The 22,904-nt window shown below is 45.6% G+C and overlaps 1 protein-coding gene and 1 long non-coding RNA gene across 6 annotated transcripts in view; one reads left to right on the top strand and one right to left on the bottom strand.

The window, feature by feature from the left end:
• Msra (methionine sulfoxide reductase A) overlaps positions 1-22,904 on the bottom strand; it is a 333,498-nt gene that overhangs the window by 154,210 nt on the left and 156,384 nt on the right. For all 5 annotated transcript variants that reach the window (XM_059273480.1, XM_059273481.1, XM_059273483.1 and 2 more), the window contains one exon: positions 21,150-21,269. In XM_059273480.1, coding sequence (XP_059129463.1) covers positions 21,150-21,269 — 120 coding nt within the window. The remainder of the gene's footprint in view (positions 1-21,149; positions 21,270-22,904) is intronic.
• On the top strand, positions 17,632-20,163 carry LOC131919317 (uncharacterized). The gene is made up of 3 exons (XR_009381219.1): positions 17,632-17,978; positions 18,367-18,434; positions 19,581-20,163. It is a non-coding gene; the product is annotated as an uncharacterized LOC131919317 (long non-coding RNA).

The following is a 22,904-nucleotide window of genomic DNA, read 5'->3' as shown; positions in this document are numbered from 1 at the left end:
TTTGAAATCAACGGAAGCTTCTGTTGCAGGGATGGCGTGAGATTCTTGCCAACTCCATGTTTGTGTGAAGTGCAGCCAGGCTGTGGGCAGGTTCCCAGCTCGCCTTTGAGCTTGGATACCTGGTCTAGGCTACAGATTCCCACACTGTGTCCCTCAGCCTTCTGGCCAATTCTCTCCTGTTGAGGAAATCCCCAAAGACCATGGAACGAAGCAGGCCCTCGATTTTTCACACATGAATGAGCTAATGTTAAGTGCTGTGCCAAGTCCTCATGTCAATGCTCATGAAATTAGAGAATCCTGGCTATACTCACTGAAGGACCCTGGACTCCTCTCTGGCATCCTGCCCAGATGTTAGAACCATAGCTGTTCCAATATGGCCTCATGACTCTTGACTTGCTATTGGTGACTGTCCCCTCCATCACTGTGACAGTATCATAGGTGGTAAACACCAAGCTGCCAACCACTAATCTGCAAAATTCTTTTTTCTATCTCTCTATAATTAAGCTTGGGTTAAAATTTAATCACATGAATAAGGTGATGCATTCATTATGGATTATTTTCTGTATTCCTTCAAAAGAAGACAGAGTTTCTAAAAAATAGAAATGTGACATCCCACCAAATGATATTGTGTTGCCTTTTGAAGACAATTCCACATTTCTGAACTTTAGCTGGAAGCAAGAAATAGTTGTTGCTGGCAGAACTTTTTTATTTATTTATCTGGTTTTTTGAGATAAGGTCTCTCTATATAGTACTGGCTCTGCTAGAACTCACTATGTAAAGTAGGCTGGTCTCAAAATCATAGAAATCACTTGCCCCTACCTCCTTTGTGCTAGGATTAAAGGCATGTGCCACCATACCTGGCTTATTTTTATATTAATTTTTGTTTATTCTTGAGAATTTTATACATGTATATAATGAAACACAATCATATCCACCTTCCATTTATTCCTCCTCCCTGCTCTCCCATTACCCCACACAGCACAGCTCCCATCTCAAGCTCATGTCCTTTTTTAAAATAACTCATTAAGCCTAGGACTTTATTTTATTCCTTGAAATAGAGTCTGGCATATAAATAAAACTTTAAAAGATGGGTACATAACAAAGCAAATACTTCTAATTACATCATATTATGGAAAGACCTAACCCCTGATGCACAGCTTGGGTTCCCATAGGAATGTACAGACCCCAGAGGAGCTGAATCACTTCTCTTCACTGCCACAATGCTATGAATATACTTCACCTTCTTTGATGCATTTAACAAACCCATGAGGTAGCTGAGAGGATGCTTTTCTCGAGCAGCAGCAAGATGACGGCCATGTTTGCTGCCCCTGGGTGCCATGCCCATCACCACCTTGGTGGCTTCCTGAGATAACCATCCTCGTTGTCCAGACACATGTATGTCCTGTGATCAAAAACCTCACAGGAATCAACAAAAGTGATCCAGAAGTCCATGGTAATATGGTTCATTTCGTTTTGTTTTGTTTTAAGAGGCAGGTCTATATCATAACATATTTCAAATTCTAAGTTCTGTTTCTTTAAGAAATGAAATTCCTTTAAACCTTTATTTTTCCAGTGAAGGGTCCACAAAGGACTATCGTACAATGGGAGCATTTAAATGGCTCACTCTGCAGTGTGGTCTCTTTGAGCACAATTGTTTGGATGAATTCTACTCTTGCCCATTATCTGAACACAACGTGTGGTGGCCAGTTGCATTCTGTGGTAACAATGTGCCGGCATTGGCTAGCACTTCATTTTCAGCTGCCAATACAGGCACTAGAGAAGCATTCAGACCTGGAGACAAATGACTGCTGAGGAACAGAGAGACGACCTGCAGGTGGGTTTCAGGGGATGTCTTATCTCTTCGGAGCCATTGTGTTCCAATCTGCATGTCTTCCAGAAAACTAAAAATACGGGTCCCAGGAGGTGGGAGAAGGCTACCACTGTAAAACTGTGTTCCAACGGCTAGAAGTTGGATTACACTTGGATTCTAGGAAGGTAACATGAAACAAACCTCTTCAGTTGGTTAGCTCTGCTAGTTATATGGAGATGGATGCAACGGCTCAGTGCAGTCTGTTTAGAAAAACAACATGAGCCGGGCACAGAAGTGCATCCCTGTAACATCAGCACTTGGGAAACAGGGACAGGAGGATTGACAGTTTGAGGCCAACCTGGACTACAGAGGGAGACCTTGTCGCAACAAAAAAAAAAAAAACGGTAAAGGAAAGAAAGAAGAGGAGGAGAAGTAAAATCACCCTGGAGTCTCTCTTAGGAGTACTGAGTCCCAGCACTGTGTTAGAATCATGGTGGCAAAAGAAGAGCCTGTGGCCTTCTCACTTTTGAGATCTGAATTATTGTCTTTCTCATTCTTTCTCGTGCAGAACCTGCTGGAGTGCCTACTGGACCTAGCACGAGTAGTTGACTGAGAATTTAGTACATACTGGGTCCTGCTCTAAAGGACAAGGGAGAGAGGAGATAGATGTCAATCGAAGAATGAAAGTCCCAGGGCTAGGGTGAGGACTCAGTTAGTGAAGTGCTTGCAAGGAAGACCGACATTTGACATCCCCTAAAACCCATGCCAGCTCACACTTGAACTCCCAGCTCTAGGCAGGCAGAGACATGAAGATCCCTGGAGCTCACCGGGCAATTAGTCTAACCTAATTGGTGAGCTCCAGACCAATAAGAGACCCTGTCTCAATGGAGGTCAGCAGTGTACTTGAAGCTAAAATCTGAGGTTGTCCTCTGACTCCCACACACATACACCGACCTGCACACACATGCATACACCCTCACACACACACAGAAAGAACTGGAGTAAGAAAGGCAGTCGACAGGGCTGTGAGCATGCGTAACGAGGGACCAACATACTCTAGGGAGGAGAGAGGGGGCACTACAGAGAGCCAACGCTTACTTACATGAAGGTGGAGAATGGGCAGATCCAAGAGTAAATTCCCTCCAGATCTCCTCTACTCAGTTTAGAAGTCATTTTTCAGCAATACACACTGCACTCAGATATCTTAAGTGTCAATAAAAGTGATTTCATGACATGAGAATGAAGTGCCCCAGTCTGTTTGAGAATGAATAAATGAATTGCTCATCACAGGCATGCTGTCTCCTCCATGAGGCCACCGAGTCTTTTATCACGACGCTGCCTGCTCATCTGCGAAGCCATTCATTTGTTTGTTTGATGTATCCAGTGTTTATTACATGGCACCAGGGCTTTGAAGGGACTTCTCCTCCAGCAGGAAAGGGTCACTGCAGTGTAGTAAATGCCATGAAGGAAGTCTGCTGGAGGAATGGGGTATGTGAGGGATACCCTCAGCTTGGTGGTGGGATAAAGCGAGCTTGCTGGAGAAGGGAAGACCAATCAATACTTGCTGCGCTGAACATGTCCACATCTATGCTTCTGAATGAAGGGATGAGGAAAGCCTGGCCATGTGGCCTTAATAGGAACACTGTACTGGATAGGTGCACTCCTGACATGCCTGTGGGGACACTAGAACAACTCCCTTGTCTGGAAGATAAGGAAGGAGCAATGGGAGCCCCTACATGATCGGTCTTTGGTCCTAGCTGGTGTAAAGGACGTTCAGGTTGGAGACCCCAGTCCTTGGAGCCTAGTTTCCATTTCTAGAGCTCTCTATTGCTATGTAGAACTGTGGCCATTGTACAGGTCAGGTTGAATACTGGGGACGACTGGACTAGTTTCTTCCCTGGGAAAGTACAGCCTGCAGCCTGAGTGGACACTGGAAGGACAGGCAGAGGAGGAAAAGCAAAACCCAGATACATCTACACTGCTTTATTGTCTCTCTCCAAAACGAACTCCATCTGTCCATGAGCTGTTGTCTTCAGGCACCACAGCCATGCCCCCGACCCCCACCCCCATGGTGTCTTCACAGTGAGAACCCAAAGAAACTTTCTCTGCTATTCTTTCTCTGCTATTCTTACGAGTGGCAGACAGTATGCTTCACATTGTTTGGGACAGCCATCCAGAAGCATAATTACATGATTAAGCCCTATGTCCTCTCCAGGAAATGGCAGGAGCCATGATTACCCCACCCAGGAGGGGATAGGGTAAACAATATGCAATCAGGCTGTGGACAAGGTTTCCCACTGCAGCCCAGGACTAGGCCGGTCCTCATTAAAGGTGGAAGAGATGCACTACTTATTCCTTCTATGTTCATATTAAGAAAGACAGCAAACTATAATCAGGACTATAATCAAGGCTGGAACAAAATACTGATTGCCCTTAATGACCTTATTATTCTATCATTAAATGTGTTATAAAAACTGGGCAATGTATTTCCATGGTTCCCTGAGGAGTGTACATATATGATGTATGTGTGGTTGACTGTGGGTTTAAATATGGTAGCCTGGGGTAGAAGTCTCTCACCTCTATCTGTGCGTAAAGAGAACACATGGAAAAGCCAGGGAATAGAGAATGTGAAGTCAGAGAGAATATCCAGGGTCCAGATGGCAGAAGTGTTAGCAAACAATGGGGGGGGGGGGCACCAAGAGTACAAGCCATTTTCAGGTCAATAGAAGTAAGTGAGAAAGATGTGAGTGATAACACTCAGCAGTGTGGAATAAAATGCCTGCTTTGAAGGCCTGAAAACCACATTTCTAGAGTCATTCTTTCTGGCCCTCCAGTTATGAAGATATACAGATCACAGAAGCACAGAGAAAGACATTCCACACCATTCCAGTAGGAACTGTAAACCAAAACAAGGAGACACTACAGTGTCTAACAGCAAGGCCCAAATCCAGAACATAACAAGCAGTTAGTCAGTGGTCACAAAAGGTTTGTGGGGCTGGGCATGAACAGACAGAGACAGGACATTCTAGAGCAGTGACCCTGTTCTTCATGGCATTATAATGGTCAATAATGTTCTTATACATTGATCAAAGTTCATAGATTGCAGATACCCCCACAAGCGTACATGCACACACACACATGCACACACACATACACACACACACACACACACACACACACACACACACACACACACGCACAGTAAGTCCTGATGTAAACCAGGGACATTAATAGTAGCATACTAGTGTTAGTACATCAGTGAAAACAAGTGTCTACAACAATGCCAGATGTGAGCAGGGTAAGTGTGCAAGTGCTGGTAGGGGTTGGGTAACATGGGAAATCTATACACCCACCTCATGCTCTATTTTCCTGCAAGCTCTCTTTTCTTAGGTAAAGTATGAACACACTGAAGGCAGAAACCGGTCTTCTGTGCCACCCCAATATCTGATGGATACATGAATTATCTTTAAAAGCATTTGTACCTGTGCTATAAGTACATTAAGGATGTTGAATGGGTAGCAATTTAGAGACGTGCCATTTCAGACCACTGCACAAGTGGCCCAGGCACAGTGGGGACACACAGCTTTTATTTGCCAAGTGCAATTCTTCATCCGAAGGAGCTTTCATTCTGTTGCAACTGGTCCAAATCGCAGGGTGAATCTTCTGCATCCCTAGCTCACCTGCACATAGCTCTCGGCTCTGCCATGCCTTTGGAAGGAGCCTATAGTTATGGTGCAACCATTTGTCTCTGTAGTTTATTTTCAGTCCAAACTGGGAAATGAACCTCATAACTCAGCTGCATGTTCACCTCTGGCAGGGTTGTGTGGTACAGACTCAAAGCAGTCAGGGTTCCCACTTCTGGAGCTTCTGTTCTTCAAAAGGCACATGCCCAGCCAAAGCCACGTGCTCAACCAAGGCCACAAGCAATAGAGCCCTGTCCAGTGAGGGCTCACAGCAGGGGTGAGGCAGCCAGAGCAAAAAGCTGGCAGGGTGTGGAGTGCTACAGTTTTGAATACCCTCGTCTGTCTTTCCTAGTATGCAGCCCCAAGTCCCACAAAAGTTTTACTAGACCTCACGGGGTCCATGGCAGCAGATAGATGTGTACAATTGCTGTCCTCTCAAGGCAGGAGACAGCCCACTGCAGGCCATCCAGGCAAAACCCACTCTGAGCTATCCCAGGCAAAGCCTGGCTTCCTCTAGACCTCTCTGAAGTCACCGGGAGGCCTTTGCCTCTTGTTGCTCAGGACTCAGAGTTCCTGGACTCTTCTCAAAGTATTTTCTAGTTATGTTTGTTTTGTTTTGTTTTTTTCCCCCATACCTAGGAAGCATCACTGAAAGAATTTGGGAAGGAATTTCGAGACAAGAACTAAAACAGTGACCAGGGAGGAACAGTGTTAGTGCTTACTGGCTGGCTCCCCATAGCTTGCTCAGATCCCTTTCTTACACAGCCCAGGCCCACCTGCTCAGGGATGGCACCACCCACAGTGAACCGGGTGCTCCCACATCAATCATTAACCAAGAAAGTACCCCCAACAGACTTGCCCACAGGCTAATCTGATGGAGGCAATCCCTCAGCTGAGGTTCCTCTCTTCCCACTAAGTCTAGTTTGTGTCTGTTTGACGAAAATCTCAGCCCCACAGAGGAGCTTCCAATGCACATTCCTAAGCAAAGAAGCCAAGCTGAAAAGGCTGCATGCTACATGCCTCCGTCTTTAGGACATTCTGGAAAAGGCAAGCCCACAGAGACAGGATCAAGTGCAGTTTGATGGTTGTCAAGGAGTAGCGGAGGGGGCTGGACAGACAGAGCCCAGGTTCTCAGGGCTGTGAAACCATCCAGTGCAATGCTGCCACAGTGGGATAAACCATTACATATTTATCTAACCTACAGAATGTGTGGCACTGAGAAGAAGCTTAATGTATCCTATCTGGGTAGGTGTATCCATGGCAACACATGCAGCCTTCTGGAGCAGGATGTGGAAAGTGGGGTGCTGGTAGGTGTGTGAAGGCAGAGAATACATAGGAAGTCTCTACACTTCCTGTTCAATTTTGAATTGCTTGGAAAAAAAGTTTATTAATTTAAAAAAATTTTAAGATAAACCCCAAGTCTTGTAGATCCTCCTGCACTCTATTCCCACTGGCTCTGTCCATTTTAAAACCTGTCTCACTGGGGACAAATAATTGTCCCTAAAACATTTCAAACTATCAAACAGAGCCAAACAAGTCTTAAACAAGATAAAGGGAGTAAGGTGGTTTGTTGTTGTTGTTTTTCCTTGTGCACAAAAACATACTCAGGTTCAGGCCCTTTTGTCAAGCCTCCCAGGGAAGATAGGTCCACTGACAGCATCATTAGTGTTACAGTAGTTGACGAGTCTCTATGGCCAGGACTATCGGTGAGCACAGCTTCAAAGTACATAGGCTCACGGGTGGACCCAAGTCACTGAAGATCCTGCCACTTGTGTGAAAGACCTGAACTCACGCAAACATCACTGCTTTGTGTACAAGCCTTCCAGGGTGTTCCCATGCTTTCTCTCTGCCCAACCCCCCATCTGTAAGAACCGAGTACTGTAGTGGAATTCTAGTGGAATTCTTTTATCTAGGGTAAACATTAGAATGAAACAGTTGTTTTCAACGCATTTAGGGTAAACATCAGAAAGAATCGTTTTGTAGAAGTACTTTGACCTTGAAGAGATCATTGTGGAAAACACTGTTTTCTGTTATCTGTAGAGTTGTTTTGCTGATGGAGCTCTACGGCCTTTACCCATCTCTCATCACCAGACTGTCCTGCACACCCAGAACCTCTTGCATTATGAAGTACTGCAAACAGTACACAAAAAGGACTAATGAGTTCCTTCACACACATGTAGAGTAGATTAGGGGCTTTGGTATAAGGAACTTGTTTTACCTAAGAAACAGCTTTATGTAACAATCAATAAACACCCCTTTGCAGGACTGTTCAAAGTTCAGTTCATTTAGGCAGCCACAAGCCTAAATCCATCCTGGAATGACCTTCTTTCACTGATCGTCCTGTGCAACCCAGAACGCCAACAGGTGCTGCTGTGTGGAAGGCCAACTGTCCCCCAGCATTTCAGCCCAGAGCATGGTGGTCTTTGGCCCTGTGCTAATGGACAAAGTAGGCTCCTTCTGGGTCCTCAGGAAGCATCTGTGGCCAGAATGACAAGGACAGTATTCAAGAAAGGCCCATCTTCCAGCTGGAGTGTCCTGGACATAGTTTTATACTGGGCTAATGAGTACAATTTTCATCCACAGAAAATATTCTGATGTGCCATCTAACTTTTAAAACTCATCTGGGGCTGGGGAATGAGAGACCACTCAATTGGTAAAGTACTAGACACAAAAACATGAGGACATGCGGTCAATTCCCAGAACCCACTCGAAAAAGGCAGGTATGGTGGCACATGCTGGTAACCCCAGCATTCAGAGACACAGGAAGAGAGATCCACTGGGCTTGAGGGCTAACCATTAATCTCACTGATGCCTTAAAGGAGGTGGATGGTGTCTTGAGATGACACCCAAGGCTATCCTCTGGCCTCCATGTACATTCATAAACATGCATGAGCACACACATGTATACACATTTAAAAACAAAAACAAAAACAAAAAAACCCAGGAGAGATGAGTTCTAGGAAGTAACTAGGCAAAGAAAAAAATTCTTCATTTCTGTGGACCAGGATCATCCAAGTGGCTCCAGAGCCCTGGCTATGTTTGACAGGCAGTTTTCAAAATTCTAGTTACCTTGTAAAAGAAATTAACAGCTTTCATTAATAGGTTAGAGGTTGGAATGCATTAGGTGAGGCTTCTCTGCCAGCTGAGGGGACTCTGAGAACCGTAGCTCCAGTCCAGTGGGAGGTAGACACTGGTAAATGGCCATGACCCCTCTAGGGGCCACTCAGGTGCCTGGGTGCTTCCCTGGCACAGTGGGTGACCGGGTGTTTGCAAGAGTCCCTCAGGTGATTTTTGTTCAGTAGGTGGGATAGTCATTGACCCAGATATTTATTTTTAATATAACTTACAGAGAACAACAACAAAGAAGCCTTATTCTAAGGCTATAAAAACTGTTAGTCATTTGGAAGTAATTAAGACCCAGTTCATCACATAAAATCACCAGAGAAGCTGACTCCTGCCATAGTAAGGTTATGGTCTCATGTGACATTATGGCCCCATTACATGTCATGTGAAAAGTTCAGGGCAGGCCTATCCATCAGTGGCTTTTGCAATTACATTTTAAGAAGTGCTTAACCTAGCAGCTTCCTCTTAATCTCCCTTCTAAATCTTTGAGAATATAATCCTGAGACAATGAGTGGACAGTTTGGACTGGTTACAAAGCCTGCATCAGTCAGGGTTTCTTTCCATTATTCTCCATTTCAATGGCCCATTTGGAGGGTACCTTCAGAGATGCACAAGTATCAGACATGCTTAACTACTTAGTCTGCTGGCCTGGTGACTTCTGACCTGTGCCCTAGCAAGGATTTAAATTGTTCAAAGAAAGAGGTGGGTCAGCTAGCCAAACCAGCCAGAAAAGGTCAAAAATCTCAAGGTCACAGGGGGATGCATAATTGGTGTCTCTGGGCCATGGATCCAGTGAGGAAAAAGTCATCAAGCTCCTTTGCCACCCAAGGACAGCCTCCTGGTGCCTCTTGCAAGGTGTGTGCTAGCCTTCAGTTCTTTGAAATTACAAGAAAATTTTCCTCTTCTCAGACATTCACACTGGATTAAAGCATTTTAGCGAAACTCTAAATATTTCTAGTAAACTGTGTGAGAAAGTGGGTCAATTGTGTTTCAGCTTTGGGGGCCTTAGACACAGCAGAATCTTATGTCCATGAGACAAAGAGACCACATAACTCTGTCAGAGTCCATGAAGAAGGACGAGGGGAATGACAAGGACATGCCTGGACTGGGCAGCATAGAGGGAAGGTGGGGTTTTACTTAGCCTGGTGCCTTTGCCTTCTCCTCCGAGCTGAAGCAGCTGTGAGGGGCACTCTTCCAGGTCAGGTGCTTAGGCTCTGCTGGCAGGAAGCAGCTGGGAAAGGGTGGGGTTGAAGGGATGATGCGAGGAGGCACTCCCCTGCAAGCTCTTCAGTCAGGCCCTCAGCTCTACTTCCAGCCACAGCAGCCGGCATGAAAAGCACACCCTGGTCATGAGCACTGTACACTGGGAAGCCCAGAACAGCCGGACCTTGTCCATGGGGTCACCTGCAGTTTCCGTTTCCGGGGTCAAGACGACAAAGGAAGGTGACGGTGACGTGACGATAGTGAGATGGGGGGGGGGGGACAATCAGGGTGAGTATGGTAGGGGAAGTCCGGAGAGACTGAGAGAAACAAGGAGGGTGAGTATAGTATGATGGGGGGGGGGGGGGAAGCGGGGGAGGAAGATAGAGTGCCCGAGAGCCCTCATTTACATAACTTAACCGCACCCTATTGTCTTGAGGGTCCTGTTTTGAGGTGTTTCTCCCTTGCTGTGCCTAATTTATAAATGGAATTCTACCACCAATCTATATGCACTGAGACTATAGTGCTTGTGAACAAAGATTCCTAAACACAAGCTGGGTCTGCCTGTGAACAAAACCTCCCGGAAGCAGCATTTTTGCCTGCAGAGACTGAAGGGCCCCTGGGATCTCAGTGCTGTGGAGAGGTTAGCATCGTGTAGGTTCAGAGGCTAATTGCTTTATCTTGGGCTGGTTTCAGCCCTGTGGAACAGCCCCATTCTGTTTCTGAACTAACACCTCGTGATAACGAAGAAACAGCCTCGCAGAAACTACAAACTTAGCCGAGCACTAGCTTCCACCAATCCAAGAGTTGGAAACGTCATCAGAGGACATCTTGGGGCTGTAAGATAGCTCCCCCCATCCTGCTGTACCCTCCTCTCTGGGGTGTCCACCAATGTATTTTAAAGTTGATTTATGACTATCTTCGGTCTGTAAAACTATAAAAACCCTGTGAAATTGCTTCCACATGGAAACATGGAATTTGGGGTAAGATAAATCTGTGTTCCCAGGCCGTGGTCACTAATAATGGCTCCAAAATAAACTATCTCTTATTCTCTTTAAGATGAGAACTGTGAGCTGGGCGGCGGTGGCGCACACCTTTAATCCCAGCACTTGAGAGCCAGAGCCAGATGGATCTCTGTGAATTCGAGGCCAGCCTGAGCTACAGAGTGTGATCCAGGACAGGCACCAAGACTACACAGAGAAATCCTGTCTCGAAAAACAAAACAAAACAAAAGATGAGAACTGTGTTTTTTGTTTGTTTGTTTTTACAACATGCATGCAGGTTTCAGTATCAGCTGCAGTCTCCAGCATCCAAGGGGAGTCTTGGGATGTATGCCACACAGATTAGGGAGAATGCTTATCATAAATATCATAAAGGGAGAGGGGAATCCAGCCTAACAGAAAGATGGGCAAGGACCAACTGATAAAAATACCAATGCCTTAAGCTCATCACGTTGCAAACTTGAAAGTCCCCTCCATTCTAGAACCCTGATGGCAGGCCTCACCTAACAGGACAGAACAAAGTGTTTAAAACCCTTTCAGGGCTCAGCAAGGCTGTGTCTGAGAAGCGAAGTGAGCTGTCGGCCCCTTTCCACCAGTCTCACCGTTAGAGCACTCTTGGCCTCAGTTTCCCCAACGAAACAAGGAGTCTCTGTATACGTCAATCATTTTAAAGAGCCACTTTACACAGAATATCCAGCTGGACTCCAACATACAGCTAGGGCCAAATTGTGACAGTTTGTATGTAGCTAAAATCCATCTAGGGCACATACTTCGCTGTGGGTAGAAACTTCCCAGCAGCTTTCCGGAGCCTGATGCTGTGGGCCTCCACTTTGAAAACCACCACACTAGGAGCCGGTTAAAGCCCCTTCTGGGCCTGAAATGCTGTCATGTGCCCATGGCCTAAGCCAAGAAGACAGACAGCCCGGAGGGATGCCACTTGTCAAGGAGCCAAGTTTATTGTTAGGGGTGACTAGGTTTCAAACAGAATAAACTGTATTTTCCTCCTCTACGTATGCTGCAGTCATCTGGGCAATGGGACTATTCACTGAATAGTAGGTGCACAGGGTTAGAGGTCCTGGGGGTTACAACTGTGAGTTGAAGCTCCCTGGCCTCTGAACTTTCTTCCTCCTTGTTTTTTAGAGCGAGAGAAAAGCATTTCCATTTTGTTCGTGACAAGTTCAAGGCCCAATTTTATGTCTCAAATAAGGGTGACAAAAAGCCACCAAATTGCCCGTTGCAGGAGTGAACACCAAGATTCTCGCATGTGGGGAGGTGTGTCAATAACTTGGTGATTTTCCTTTATGGCATTGACAAAGGTACAATGAGGCTGACTACGCACTCAGAGAGTGAATGCAGTCTGAGAGGGATCGAGGAGTTTTCCAGCACCTGACGAGCTCTGCTCCAGCGCCTCCCTCCTCTGAAGAATGGAGCCCTTAACTCCTGGAAGAATCGCAGCCTCGGCACCTCCACCCAAACACTGCAGAAATTACCTTGAACTGAAAAGACACACTGAGTGCTTTACACACACGGAGGAAGGCTGACTTAATGCTCAGCTGGAGCTCTGAAGCTTCAGGAGACAGTAACAGGCACTTGGGAAAGGGTGGGAAAAGATCCATGAGAGCCCAGAAGTGGGGGAGAGAAACGAGAGTTCAGGTGTCAGGCCATGTGCATAGGCAGAGGCTGACTCAGCCTGCCAAGCCAAGTACTGTGACCTAAAACAATACCTATACCAATGCCTATACCTATACCAATGCCTATACCAATGCCTATACCTATACCAATGCCTATACCAATGCCTATACCTATACCAATGCCTATACCTATGTCTATACCTATGCCATTGCCTATACCTATACCTATACCAATGCCTATACCAATGCCAATGCCTATACCTATACCTATACCTATACCTATACCTATACCTATACCTATACCTATACCAATGCCTATACCTATGTCAATGCCTATACCTATATCAATGCCTATACCTATACCAATGCCTATACCTATACCTATACCTATACCTATACCAATGCCTATACCTATGCCTATTCCTACACCTATACCTGTACCCATACCAATGCTTATACCTATGCCAATGCCTATGTCTATGCCTATACCTATGCCAATTCCTATACCTATACCTAACGTATACCTATACCAATGCCTATACCTATACCTATTCAGCTTTCTTGCCTCCAAGGCAACTCCCAGATTTTCTAAGACACGTTTGATTTGAAATGTTTTCCTTTTAAAACATTTTTGCATTTATTTATTTAACTTATGAAAGGCATGTGGAAGCCAGAAGGCAACTTGTGTGAGTTGATTTTCTTTTTCCTCCATGTGCGTTCCAGGGAAAGTTGTCAGGCTTGGTGGCAAACACCTTTATCCACTGAGTCATCTCCCAGCTCTGAAGTCATTTTATTTTCAATAAGAAATCAGGGAGCTGGAGAGATGGCTTCGTGAGTAAGAACATTCACTGTGCAAGGATGAGAACCTGAGTTCAGGTTCCCGGCACACACGGGCACAGGCTGAGCATGGCTGAGCACACCCATCACACCAGCACTTTGGGACAGAGACAAGTGGAGACTGGCATTGGCTAGCCTAGCACATTCGATGAGCCCCAGGTTCAATGGAATAAGGCAGAAAATGATAGGACAGGATACCTGATGTCCTCCTCACATGAACACCCAGGCACATGCACCACGTACACTCGCATGTACACAGCACACAAAACATTGATAAAATAAAACTTAAAAGAACTTAATCACCAACCACTATGCTGGCTTGAGAAAGTAGCTTCACTCCTGCTTTACAAGAGAGGAAACAGGCTGGGGAGGGTCCCTTGGGGACAAACACCACTGCAAGGTCACAGAAAGACTGCCATTCTCAGCTGCTCGCAGACCTAGCTCCCACTGGGCACCTCTGTGGGGCAGTTCGTCTGCTGACGTGCATAAGCCTCAGGCTGTCCTGGTGACCATATGAGCTCCGAGGGGGGACAGTGGCCTGGCCCCTTTCTTGCCTTTGGTTCTGGTGCCACTCGGCTGAGGAGACTTCAAAGGGCTTTTGAATAGAATGATAAACATGGCATTGTTTGGAACATCTGTAAGCAAAATATGAGAAGACCTCACCCAGTGAATGCACAGCCCGGGCTCCTTCACCAGCAGTGTGGAGTTTGTACGTTGGGCTGTTGTGCCGAAATTAACCCAGAGTGCTTACCCATTGCAGAATGCCTTTTCATATTTTCATCTGCATGGTTGTTATTACAAAGTGTAAGAATAATTCTCTACCAGGGCATTGAGGACTCTGAATAGCTCAATTAGAATCAATGGAGGGAGACAACGGCACGCCAGCTAATCAGCAGGTTTGCTAACAATCCTTTGAGGGAGTGTGTTCAGACGCATCGTGTGTGTGGAGTGTGGTGTGGTGTGTGTGTGTGTGTGTGTGCTGCATGTGGCACATGTGCATAAAGAGAAAACCAGAGCCAGCCCAACCCCTTAAAGCAAGCCTAGAAGAACAGGTTTTCATTAACCATAGGGAAGAAAGTTCCAGAAGACAGAATGGGGTTATTATCTTCACATTGTGTGTTACCAGGATCAAGTATCATGTTTTTGCATGTAAGCCACTCATAGTAACTAATGTATTCATATCTATCTAGCTAGCTAGCTAGCTCTGTTATTGTTTATTTATTTATATGAAAATGCCTCCATAGAAGGCAGATTCCTCACAGCGATGTCACGTTTGGGTTCTAGCAGAGAAAATTCTTGCAAATGGCTTTAGGAAGGGAATGGTGGCCACTGAGTTTCAGATCACTGCACTGCAAACAAGTCCTGGAGAGAGAATGCTTCTGCAAGGTCTGTTGGCCATGAGCAAGGCCGTCCCACATTGAAGCAGAGGCCACAAGCATGGTGTAAGACCCCAGGAGTGTGGCTCTAAGAGGGTTCAAAGGTCAGGCCTGAAACACCTGGGACAACCAAGAAAGGGGAGTGGCATGCCTGTAATCCAAGAATTTGGGAAGCTGAGGCAGGAGGACTGCACGTGTCCAGCCAGCCTGAGCTACGGCAGAACCATTACAAAATGACATGAACCCCATAGCACAGTGCTCTGCCTGTGCTACAGATTCAGCAGTTGACAAGTCTGAGGAAAGAAAGTTTGGACGCATATCCCAGTAGAATTAGTACTCTAAAAACAGGTCTGTGAGTAAGAAGGTAAGTAAAGAAATCACATTACGATGGAATGTGGGGTCCATGTGAAGGATGAAGGGTCTCCAGGGAAATGCAAGATGACAGTCACAGCCTTTGGTGGAGCTGTAGAGCCCTACCTTCTGCCTCTCAGCATTGAAGGCCTAAACTCCATTGCCATCCTCCAGTGCTGCCCCAGCTTAATCCAAACGGCAGAGAATGACCTTCGCCAACTAAACTCACCATAGACCGAGATATGCATCGAGGATGCGTCTGATTCAATTTGAAATGAGAATTTGTCTGCCTAACAGATCTGGTCTCATTGTATCTTCTTCCTGGAAATGATCTCCACAGAAGGTCAACAGACACAAAGGTTCTACAGCAGAAGGAGCGGAGCAAGAGGCTGGTGGGAGCACTTGAGAGTGTCACGGTTTTAGAGGCTGCATGTCTGCCCCCAGCACTCTAGAGGTACCAGCAAAACTTCCCACTACTGGACTCACAGGCTCATCAACTTCTTGCTGGGGTCCTAGGCTTCCTTTTATATAGTCAAGGCTGGCCAGCTGTTGTTCTGGGTCCAGTAAGTCTGAATCCAGTCTCTTCCCACCCAAGTGATGGCCACTCTGGCACCTCAATACAGTCATCTTTTTCTTCCTTTCCCAAGGGACTATACTATTTAAAACATTGACAGAAACATCAGCACCCACTAATTAGTATAGCATAAGGCCCAGGTTACATGCAGGGATGAGGATAGCCTGGCACACATCTGTGGTGATACTTTGTTTGTACTATAACAATAAAATTTGCCTGAAGATCAAAGGACAGAGTCAGCCACTAGATTAGACATAGAGGCTAGGCAGTGGTGGCACACACCTTTAATCCTAGCACTCAGGAGGCAGAGATCCATCTGGATGTCTATGAGTTCAAAGTCACCCTGGACTACACAAGATTAATCCAGGCTAATGCTTGCCCCTGATTGGACCTGATGGGAAATAAAGACAGTGGCCTTATGGGATTGCCTTTTTAAGCCTCTGCAAAATGTGACTCATTTGTCATTTTCTGGGAAACCTGGAATGGTCCTGGCCAGAGTCCATCATCCTGGCCAGTATTTAATTAAAGCTTGCTTCAAATTTGGCTCAGAAATTATGGTAGTGGTCCTAATCTCAGCTGGTGGGATTAGCAGACGCCAGGCACCCCTCCCTGTGGCCGTTTGAATGAGAAGGCCCCCATAGGCTCATAGATTTGAATACTTGGCCCCAGGTACTAAAGCTTTTGGGAAAGATTAGGAGGCGTGACTTTGTTGGAAGAGGTGTGTCCCTGTGGGCAGGCTTGGAAATTTCAAAAGATTCCTGTCACTCCCAATGTGCCTTTCTGCTTCCTACTTGCAGATCAAGATGTGAGCTCTCAGCTGTTCCTGCTGCCATATCTTTGTTCTGCCATCATGGACGCTGACCCTCTGAGACCAGAAGCCCAATTAAATGCTTTAGTCTATAAGTTGTCTTGGTCATGGTGTTTTGTCACAGTAATAGAAAAGGAACTGAGACACTTCCCTGTGTCACTGTAGAATCACCTCTCTTCTCAGCTGCCAGTCGGTGTCTATGCCTCTTCCACGTGCCCTATCTGTCTCGGTTTCAGTTGCCTGCCATCTGCCTACTCCAGAAACACCATGGGAACAGGAGACATACCCTTTCTGCACAAATACTGCTTTTGCGCTCAAACACACTTGCCTGTCTACTGAAACTGTATCCCCATAGGCAAGATCGCATGGCCTTCAGGAGACTCTGGATCTGTGGCACGAGGCTCCTGATCTGTGTGCAAAGACACAACCTGTGGCAACACTGCCTTGGCATCATGGTAGATGGTCTGAAGGGAGCAGTGTGGGCTACGCTCATCCTGTGGGTTGGTGTTTGGACACCAACCCTCCCTGGCCCAAGAACCAGATGGAACCTTAAACTCAGGAGCCCTGCTAGCACAGGAGGGGCTCCAACCCCCTCTCCATCAGCAGAAACCTCGAGGAAACAGTCATGGGCTGCAATCACAACTCCAGAGTTAACTAGATGCACGAGAAAATGCGTGAAAAGGTCGCTGATTGGAGGACATACAGTAGCTCACCTCACTCTGAACCTCAGCAAGCCATGCCTCTCAGGATAGCTTTGGGTTTTGTTTTTTTCCATTTATTTTTCTTAGCCAGTTAAACCCCTCCAGGGTGACAAATTTCAGCCAAGCTGGGAGCACTGGGGGCTTCAGAAGGGAGTCCAGACAGGTGACCTGTTTTGTCTACATACCCTTCTCAGTCCAAAATCTTTCACTGGCTCCTTCCTACTATCACCCTAGCTGGGTGCTGCATTCCTGCTACTTTCGGGGATTTGAGGGTTTTGTCACTCTTACATAAGAGGTACCTTTTACCCAGTCTAACTTTTATAATCATAACAATAAATTGCAGACAAAGAAAGCACCTTTCCTTTGGAGTCTGGGTAGAACCCAACATCATCTCTTTGTATTCTAGAATCAGTTTCCATAACAACCACGCCTTTTGTTGTGCCCTAACTTAGCAGTCCTGTTGGGATAGAACGGACAGCTCTCTCTCTCTCTCTCTCTCTCTCTCTCTCTCTCTCTCTCTCTCTCTCTCTCTCTCTCCCCTCTCTTTCTCTCTCTCTCTCACCCCTTGACTTTCATATTCACCCACTGCTGCAGCCTGATACCAGCTGTTTGCATGGACTGAATATACAGGGATTGGTCCTTCTTCCCTTTCAAACTCAAACATCTGTACGACAAAACACTCCCCACCGAGGAGTCATTTAAAAACACAGCAATATACTTGGAAGTTCAGCCAATGAAGAGATCTGAAAGAGGAAAGAAGTGGGAAGGGCTGAACGGAGGACAACCAGGCCATAGCAACAGCTGGGAGATTTACACCAAGGTCAATGGCATAAACTATGAGTGGAGAGCAACTAAGGTGGAATCCGTGCTATGGGGACCCTGGGTGAGTCACATGAGCTCTCAGAGCCTCAACGATGCCTCTGTAAAGGATAGAGACTAGGATGCCATGTGACTGCATGAGAAAAAAAAAAAGCAGACTTAAAAAGTACTTATTATAGTGCTAACATACAGTAGGAATTCAGATGACAATTATATTGTCAATAAGGAAAGTGCCTATGGTTACACAAACCAGCTATTACAGTATCAGAACTGGCTTTTGCCCTTTGCAGAGTGAGGCTAGTAGTATGGAGAGCAGGCACTTAGGGATTTTGTGTGTGTGTGTGTGTGTGTGTGTGTGTGTGTGTGTGTGTGTGTGTACCATGCTGTACATATAGAGGTCAGGGGACAATCCTGAAGTATTGGTTCTCACCTTTCCACTGTGTTTGAAACAGAATCTCTTCACTGCTTCCTAAGCCCACCAGCTTACATGGATTCTTTGGTCTCTGCCTCCCATCTCCAGGTAAAGGATGCTGGGATTGCCGATGCTTTTACATGGGTTCTGAAGATTCAAACTCAAGTCATCTAGCTTTTGAGCAAGTGACTTTACCCAGCAGTCCATCTCCCCAGCCCTTGTGGGTTTTCTTGGCAACATTTTCCTCCTGAGCCATTATGCCATGTCTAGAATTACAGGAAGACATCTATTCAATTACATTGCTGGGGCCTGAGAGTATACACCTGGATGACCTCCAGGGCCCATTGGCATCTCCACTTATAGCTCTACATCAGCATGTTTAATTTTGAAACAGAAGTAAAAACATAGGATTGACCACTGAAGAATATATTCCATGTTCCACATCCCTAGTGCTGGAGTATTTCAATTCTTCCCAATGAGCAGGAAAAAAAAAAAAAGAACACATTTTTATGGCACCTTCATGGCTGCAGTGACATTCAAAAGCAAAACTCACGCTTTTGCCCACAAACCAGCATGTCGACTTTTCAACAAGGTTCTTCCCTGCTCCCTCAGGAGTCCACAATTCTGGGTGATCTTTCATAAATAATGCCCTCCAACCCCTTGCTTCTTTTTCTCCATTTTTAAAAAATTTTTGTTTGTTTGTAACAGGGTCTCACTAGGAGGTCCAGGTGGCCTAAACCTATATAGCCCAAGCTGGCCTTTTATTCATGATCTTTCTGCCTTAACCTCCCAAGTTCTGGGATTACAGGCATGCCTGGTCCTCAAGCTTTTATTGTTAAAAGATAAAACTATTCACATAGTAGACCATCATTTTATTTATTTATTTTTCTGTTGGTGCTGGGGATTGAACTGAGGACCTTGCACACACTAGGCAAGCCACATACCACTGAGATGCATCTCCTGCCTTCTTTTTGCGCCCTCCTTTTATTTTTAGACAATATCTTGCTAAATTACCTAAGCTGGCCTAAGAACTCACACTACAGATGAGCCTTGAACTTGTAATTTTCCTGCCTCAGCCTCCTTAACATGTGGATGAAGAGGGCTATACCACCAGGCCCAACTATATTTTCAAATACTGCTTGTGTCAACATAGTAGGCCACAGGTCTCCACAAGCCCTCCTAACTGAGACCTTTTAGGATAGTGAACAAAATAACACTATTAAAATAAAAATAAAATCTGCCATACAATGTTAGGTAGCAGGAAAACAAGGGAGCTGTTGAATGCCCAGAAACCAAGCCGAGAAGGAACTGGCATGGCATTGGAACCTGCCACGGACATACATCTTCCTGTGTTGTTCCCCCAGCAGCATTCAGCACTTTTTTCTCTGCAGATGACTAGGCGGTAAGAGCTTGCTGCTTTGCAGTCTACACAGTATCTGCTAGAGCCACACACCCTTGCCCTTGAGGCACAAACATGTGGACACTGGAAAAACAGAACAGTGAGAATAGCCGTTGTGGTGACCAGTCTTGGTTGTCAACTTGACTTCATCTGGAATCAACTAAAACCCAAGCTGCCAGGTGCTCCTGGGAGGGACTTTCCTGATCAAATCATGTGAGGCAGTGAAGTCCCCCTTAACTGGGCAGCACCTTCTGGCGGCAGCCCAGATAGAAGGATGTGGAAGAAGGAAGCTGCTTTTTGCTTGCTGGCCCTCACTCTCATTGGCAAGTCCATCCATCCTGCTGCTGCAGCATTCCTTCACTGATATTTCATAGAAGCATCTCACCCAGAATTGCAGCATAGACTGAAGATCAGGAGAATCCTCAAGGCCTCCAACACCAGGTGAGACATCGGCCTCATACTAGATTCTCCACTTCTCCACTGTGAGACAGCCATTGTTGGTCTGCCTCACCATATCATATAAGACAATCTAATAAATCTTTTTTTAATGTATATATACATATATATGTATTCTCACCTTGAAGAAATAGATGTAAAATATATATATATATTCATTCTTTAGAGAACCTAATACTAATACAGATGTGCTTTAGAAAATGTTTATTTATAGACAGTCAGGGAGGGGAACTTGGCCCAGGAGTGGTAATTGATTGACAGAGCCATGCATCACAGCATGGCTTCTCATGATTTCCCTCCAGAATATGTCTACTGCATGAGACATTTGAGTTGTGGGGAGACCACTGTAGCAATGGTCTTGATTTCTTTACATCTCTCTGCATCCCTGTGGTGGGGTGGGCACACTGCCTCTTGGCTAGACTGTGTGCCCCAGTTCGGTCAGTGGGGCAATATTAAATGAGGTACAAGAGAACAAGGCTTTGCCATCTTGCTGTTTCACACACACCACTGTTTGCATTAGCTCATACCAACCTGAGACATCCCATTTCCCCAGCCAGCAGTGAGTTACCAGCAGCCAGCACGGACTGCTATATCAGATCATCTGAGACCAGCTGGTCCTGAACTTTCCACAGGGTGACTAAGTCCCATGAGTGAGGCCCAGTGAGCCTCAAAGAACTGCCAAACAGAGCCCTGCCCAGTTTCCTGAGCTAAAAGCACAATTATTCCAATCAACTAAGAGTTATGTGATTTTTTTTTCACAGCAAAAAAGTGAAATACATTCCACAGGAAGTTCATTATCCTCTAAAGCTATAATGGGAGAAGCAAGGAGGTATATTTACAGAAATGGTTGAAAAAAGACAGAGAAAAAATACATATTTTTTAATATATTTGCATTTCAAAGATCTTGTCACCCACCAGCAGGGATGAGCCCTCCCATGTTCTTCCAGTGACTGAACAACAGTCCCTACCTGAGCAGACTTCTTTGTAGGTGGGATTGCGTGTGTAGCCTCCCGCAAAGCCCACTTGGGTTGAATATACACCTTTTAAGAGCCAGAACTTGCGCTCGGCCCCCCAGAAGCAGCCCATTCCTGCAGAGAACAAAACAAAGATAAATCCTGTATCCAAATCAAGGCGATTACGATGTGTCACCACACCTGTTGGAATGGAGAAGCTGATCAAAAAGGCCCAGAGTTTTTAACACTGAAAAAATATATAAAGCAAAGGTTTCAGCACTGAAGAATAATATAGTGCCAGCAAGATGGCTCAGCAGGTAGGAGGCTTGCTATACAGCCTGATGACTGGAGTTCCATCCCCAGAGCCACAAATCCAGATGTGGAGGCTCGCATCTGTAATCCCAGTATTCTTGTGACAAAATGGTGGTGGGCTGAGCTCAGCAGAATCACCCTGGACCATGAAAGAACAGCAGGAACCACAAGAGGGCTCAACAGGTGGAAGGAGAGAACCAGTTCCCAGGAAGATGTGCTCTGTCCTCCACATGCACACACACACACACCACACACACACACACACACACACACACACACACACACGAACAATAATAAGTGACCATATTAAAACTCCTCAAAATAATTTAAAGATAGCAAAAATACACTTTTCCAAATAACATAGTAAAAGGATAACTATTTTAAGAATATTTCCACATTTACTTCATAAGTTAATAGAAATTTATGTAATGATCAGGATCATTGTAACAAAGATGTGTAAGTCTGCGTTGATTAAAAAGGGGAAATAAAAAAAAAATGTTTGCCGGGCGGTGGTGGCGCACGCCTTTAATCCCAGCACTTGGGAGGCAGAGCCAGGCGGATCTCTGTGAGTTCGAGGCCAGCCTGGTCTCCAAAGCGAGCTCCAGGAAAGGCGCAAAGCTACACAGAGAAACCCTGTCTCGAAAAACCAAAAAAAAAAAAAAAAAGGGGGAAATATACAAGATCAATAAAGATAGAGGCAGCTATTGACAACTAACAACTTAATAGATATGTTCAGCTATAAACATACTAAGTCACAATAAATTTGCAAGTAATAAAGCAAGGCTCATCCCAAAAGTAAAATTTCGTGAGTTCCATTACTTAGCAAATGAGCAAGGGGTTGGAAAGGGGGTTCAGGGCAGCTAAGAAACTGCAAGCAACCAACAAACTCAACCCACCATCACCACGTTTAGACCAGCAGTCACTAGATCCCTTTGGCCATCTGACGCAAACCAAGACTTGGCTTTGCAAAGCCCACATGCACATGTGATAAAGGCAGCATTGCCCAGCACAGGACCTCCACCTTCTACAGGAAGATCTCCAGCTGCTTAGTATGCCTGCTGCTCTCTGAGCCATTTCCACACGTAGGTAAGCAAGACTGCTCTGTCTCCCAAGGTTCATATGCCTTCAGTGAGTCACATATGATTTTATTGGTTACTTTTTTGTTGCTGTGATAAAATACCATGACCAAAGGCAACTCAAGGAAGAGCCTGTTTTGGCACACGTTTCCAAAGAGTGATGAATCCGTGAAGGTGGGGAAGGCGTGGCAGCAGGCACAGGAAGCTGAGAGATTATATTGCAACTACACACAGGAAGCCAAGAAGAACTGGAAGTGAGGTGAGGCTATAAACCCTCAGAGCCCTCTCCAGTGATATACTTCCTCCAGCAAGGCTGCGCCTCCTCAAAGTTCCATAACCCTCACAACACCATTCACTGGTACCAAGTGTTCAAATAACATTT

The sequence above is a fragment of the Peromyscus eremicus genome, chromosome 9 (genome assembly GCF_949786415.1).
Source record: "Peromyscus eremicus chromosome 9, PerEre_H2_v1, whole genome shotgun sequence".
NCBI lineage: Eukaryota > Metazoa > Chordata > Mammalia > Rodentia > Cricetidae > Peromyscus > Peromyscus eremicus.
The sequence above is the reverse complement of the archived record's forward strand: the minus strand, read 5'-3'. Positions and strand labels throughout refer to the sequence as shown.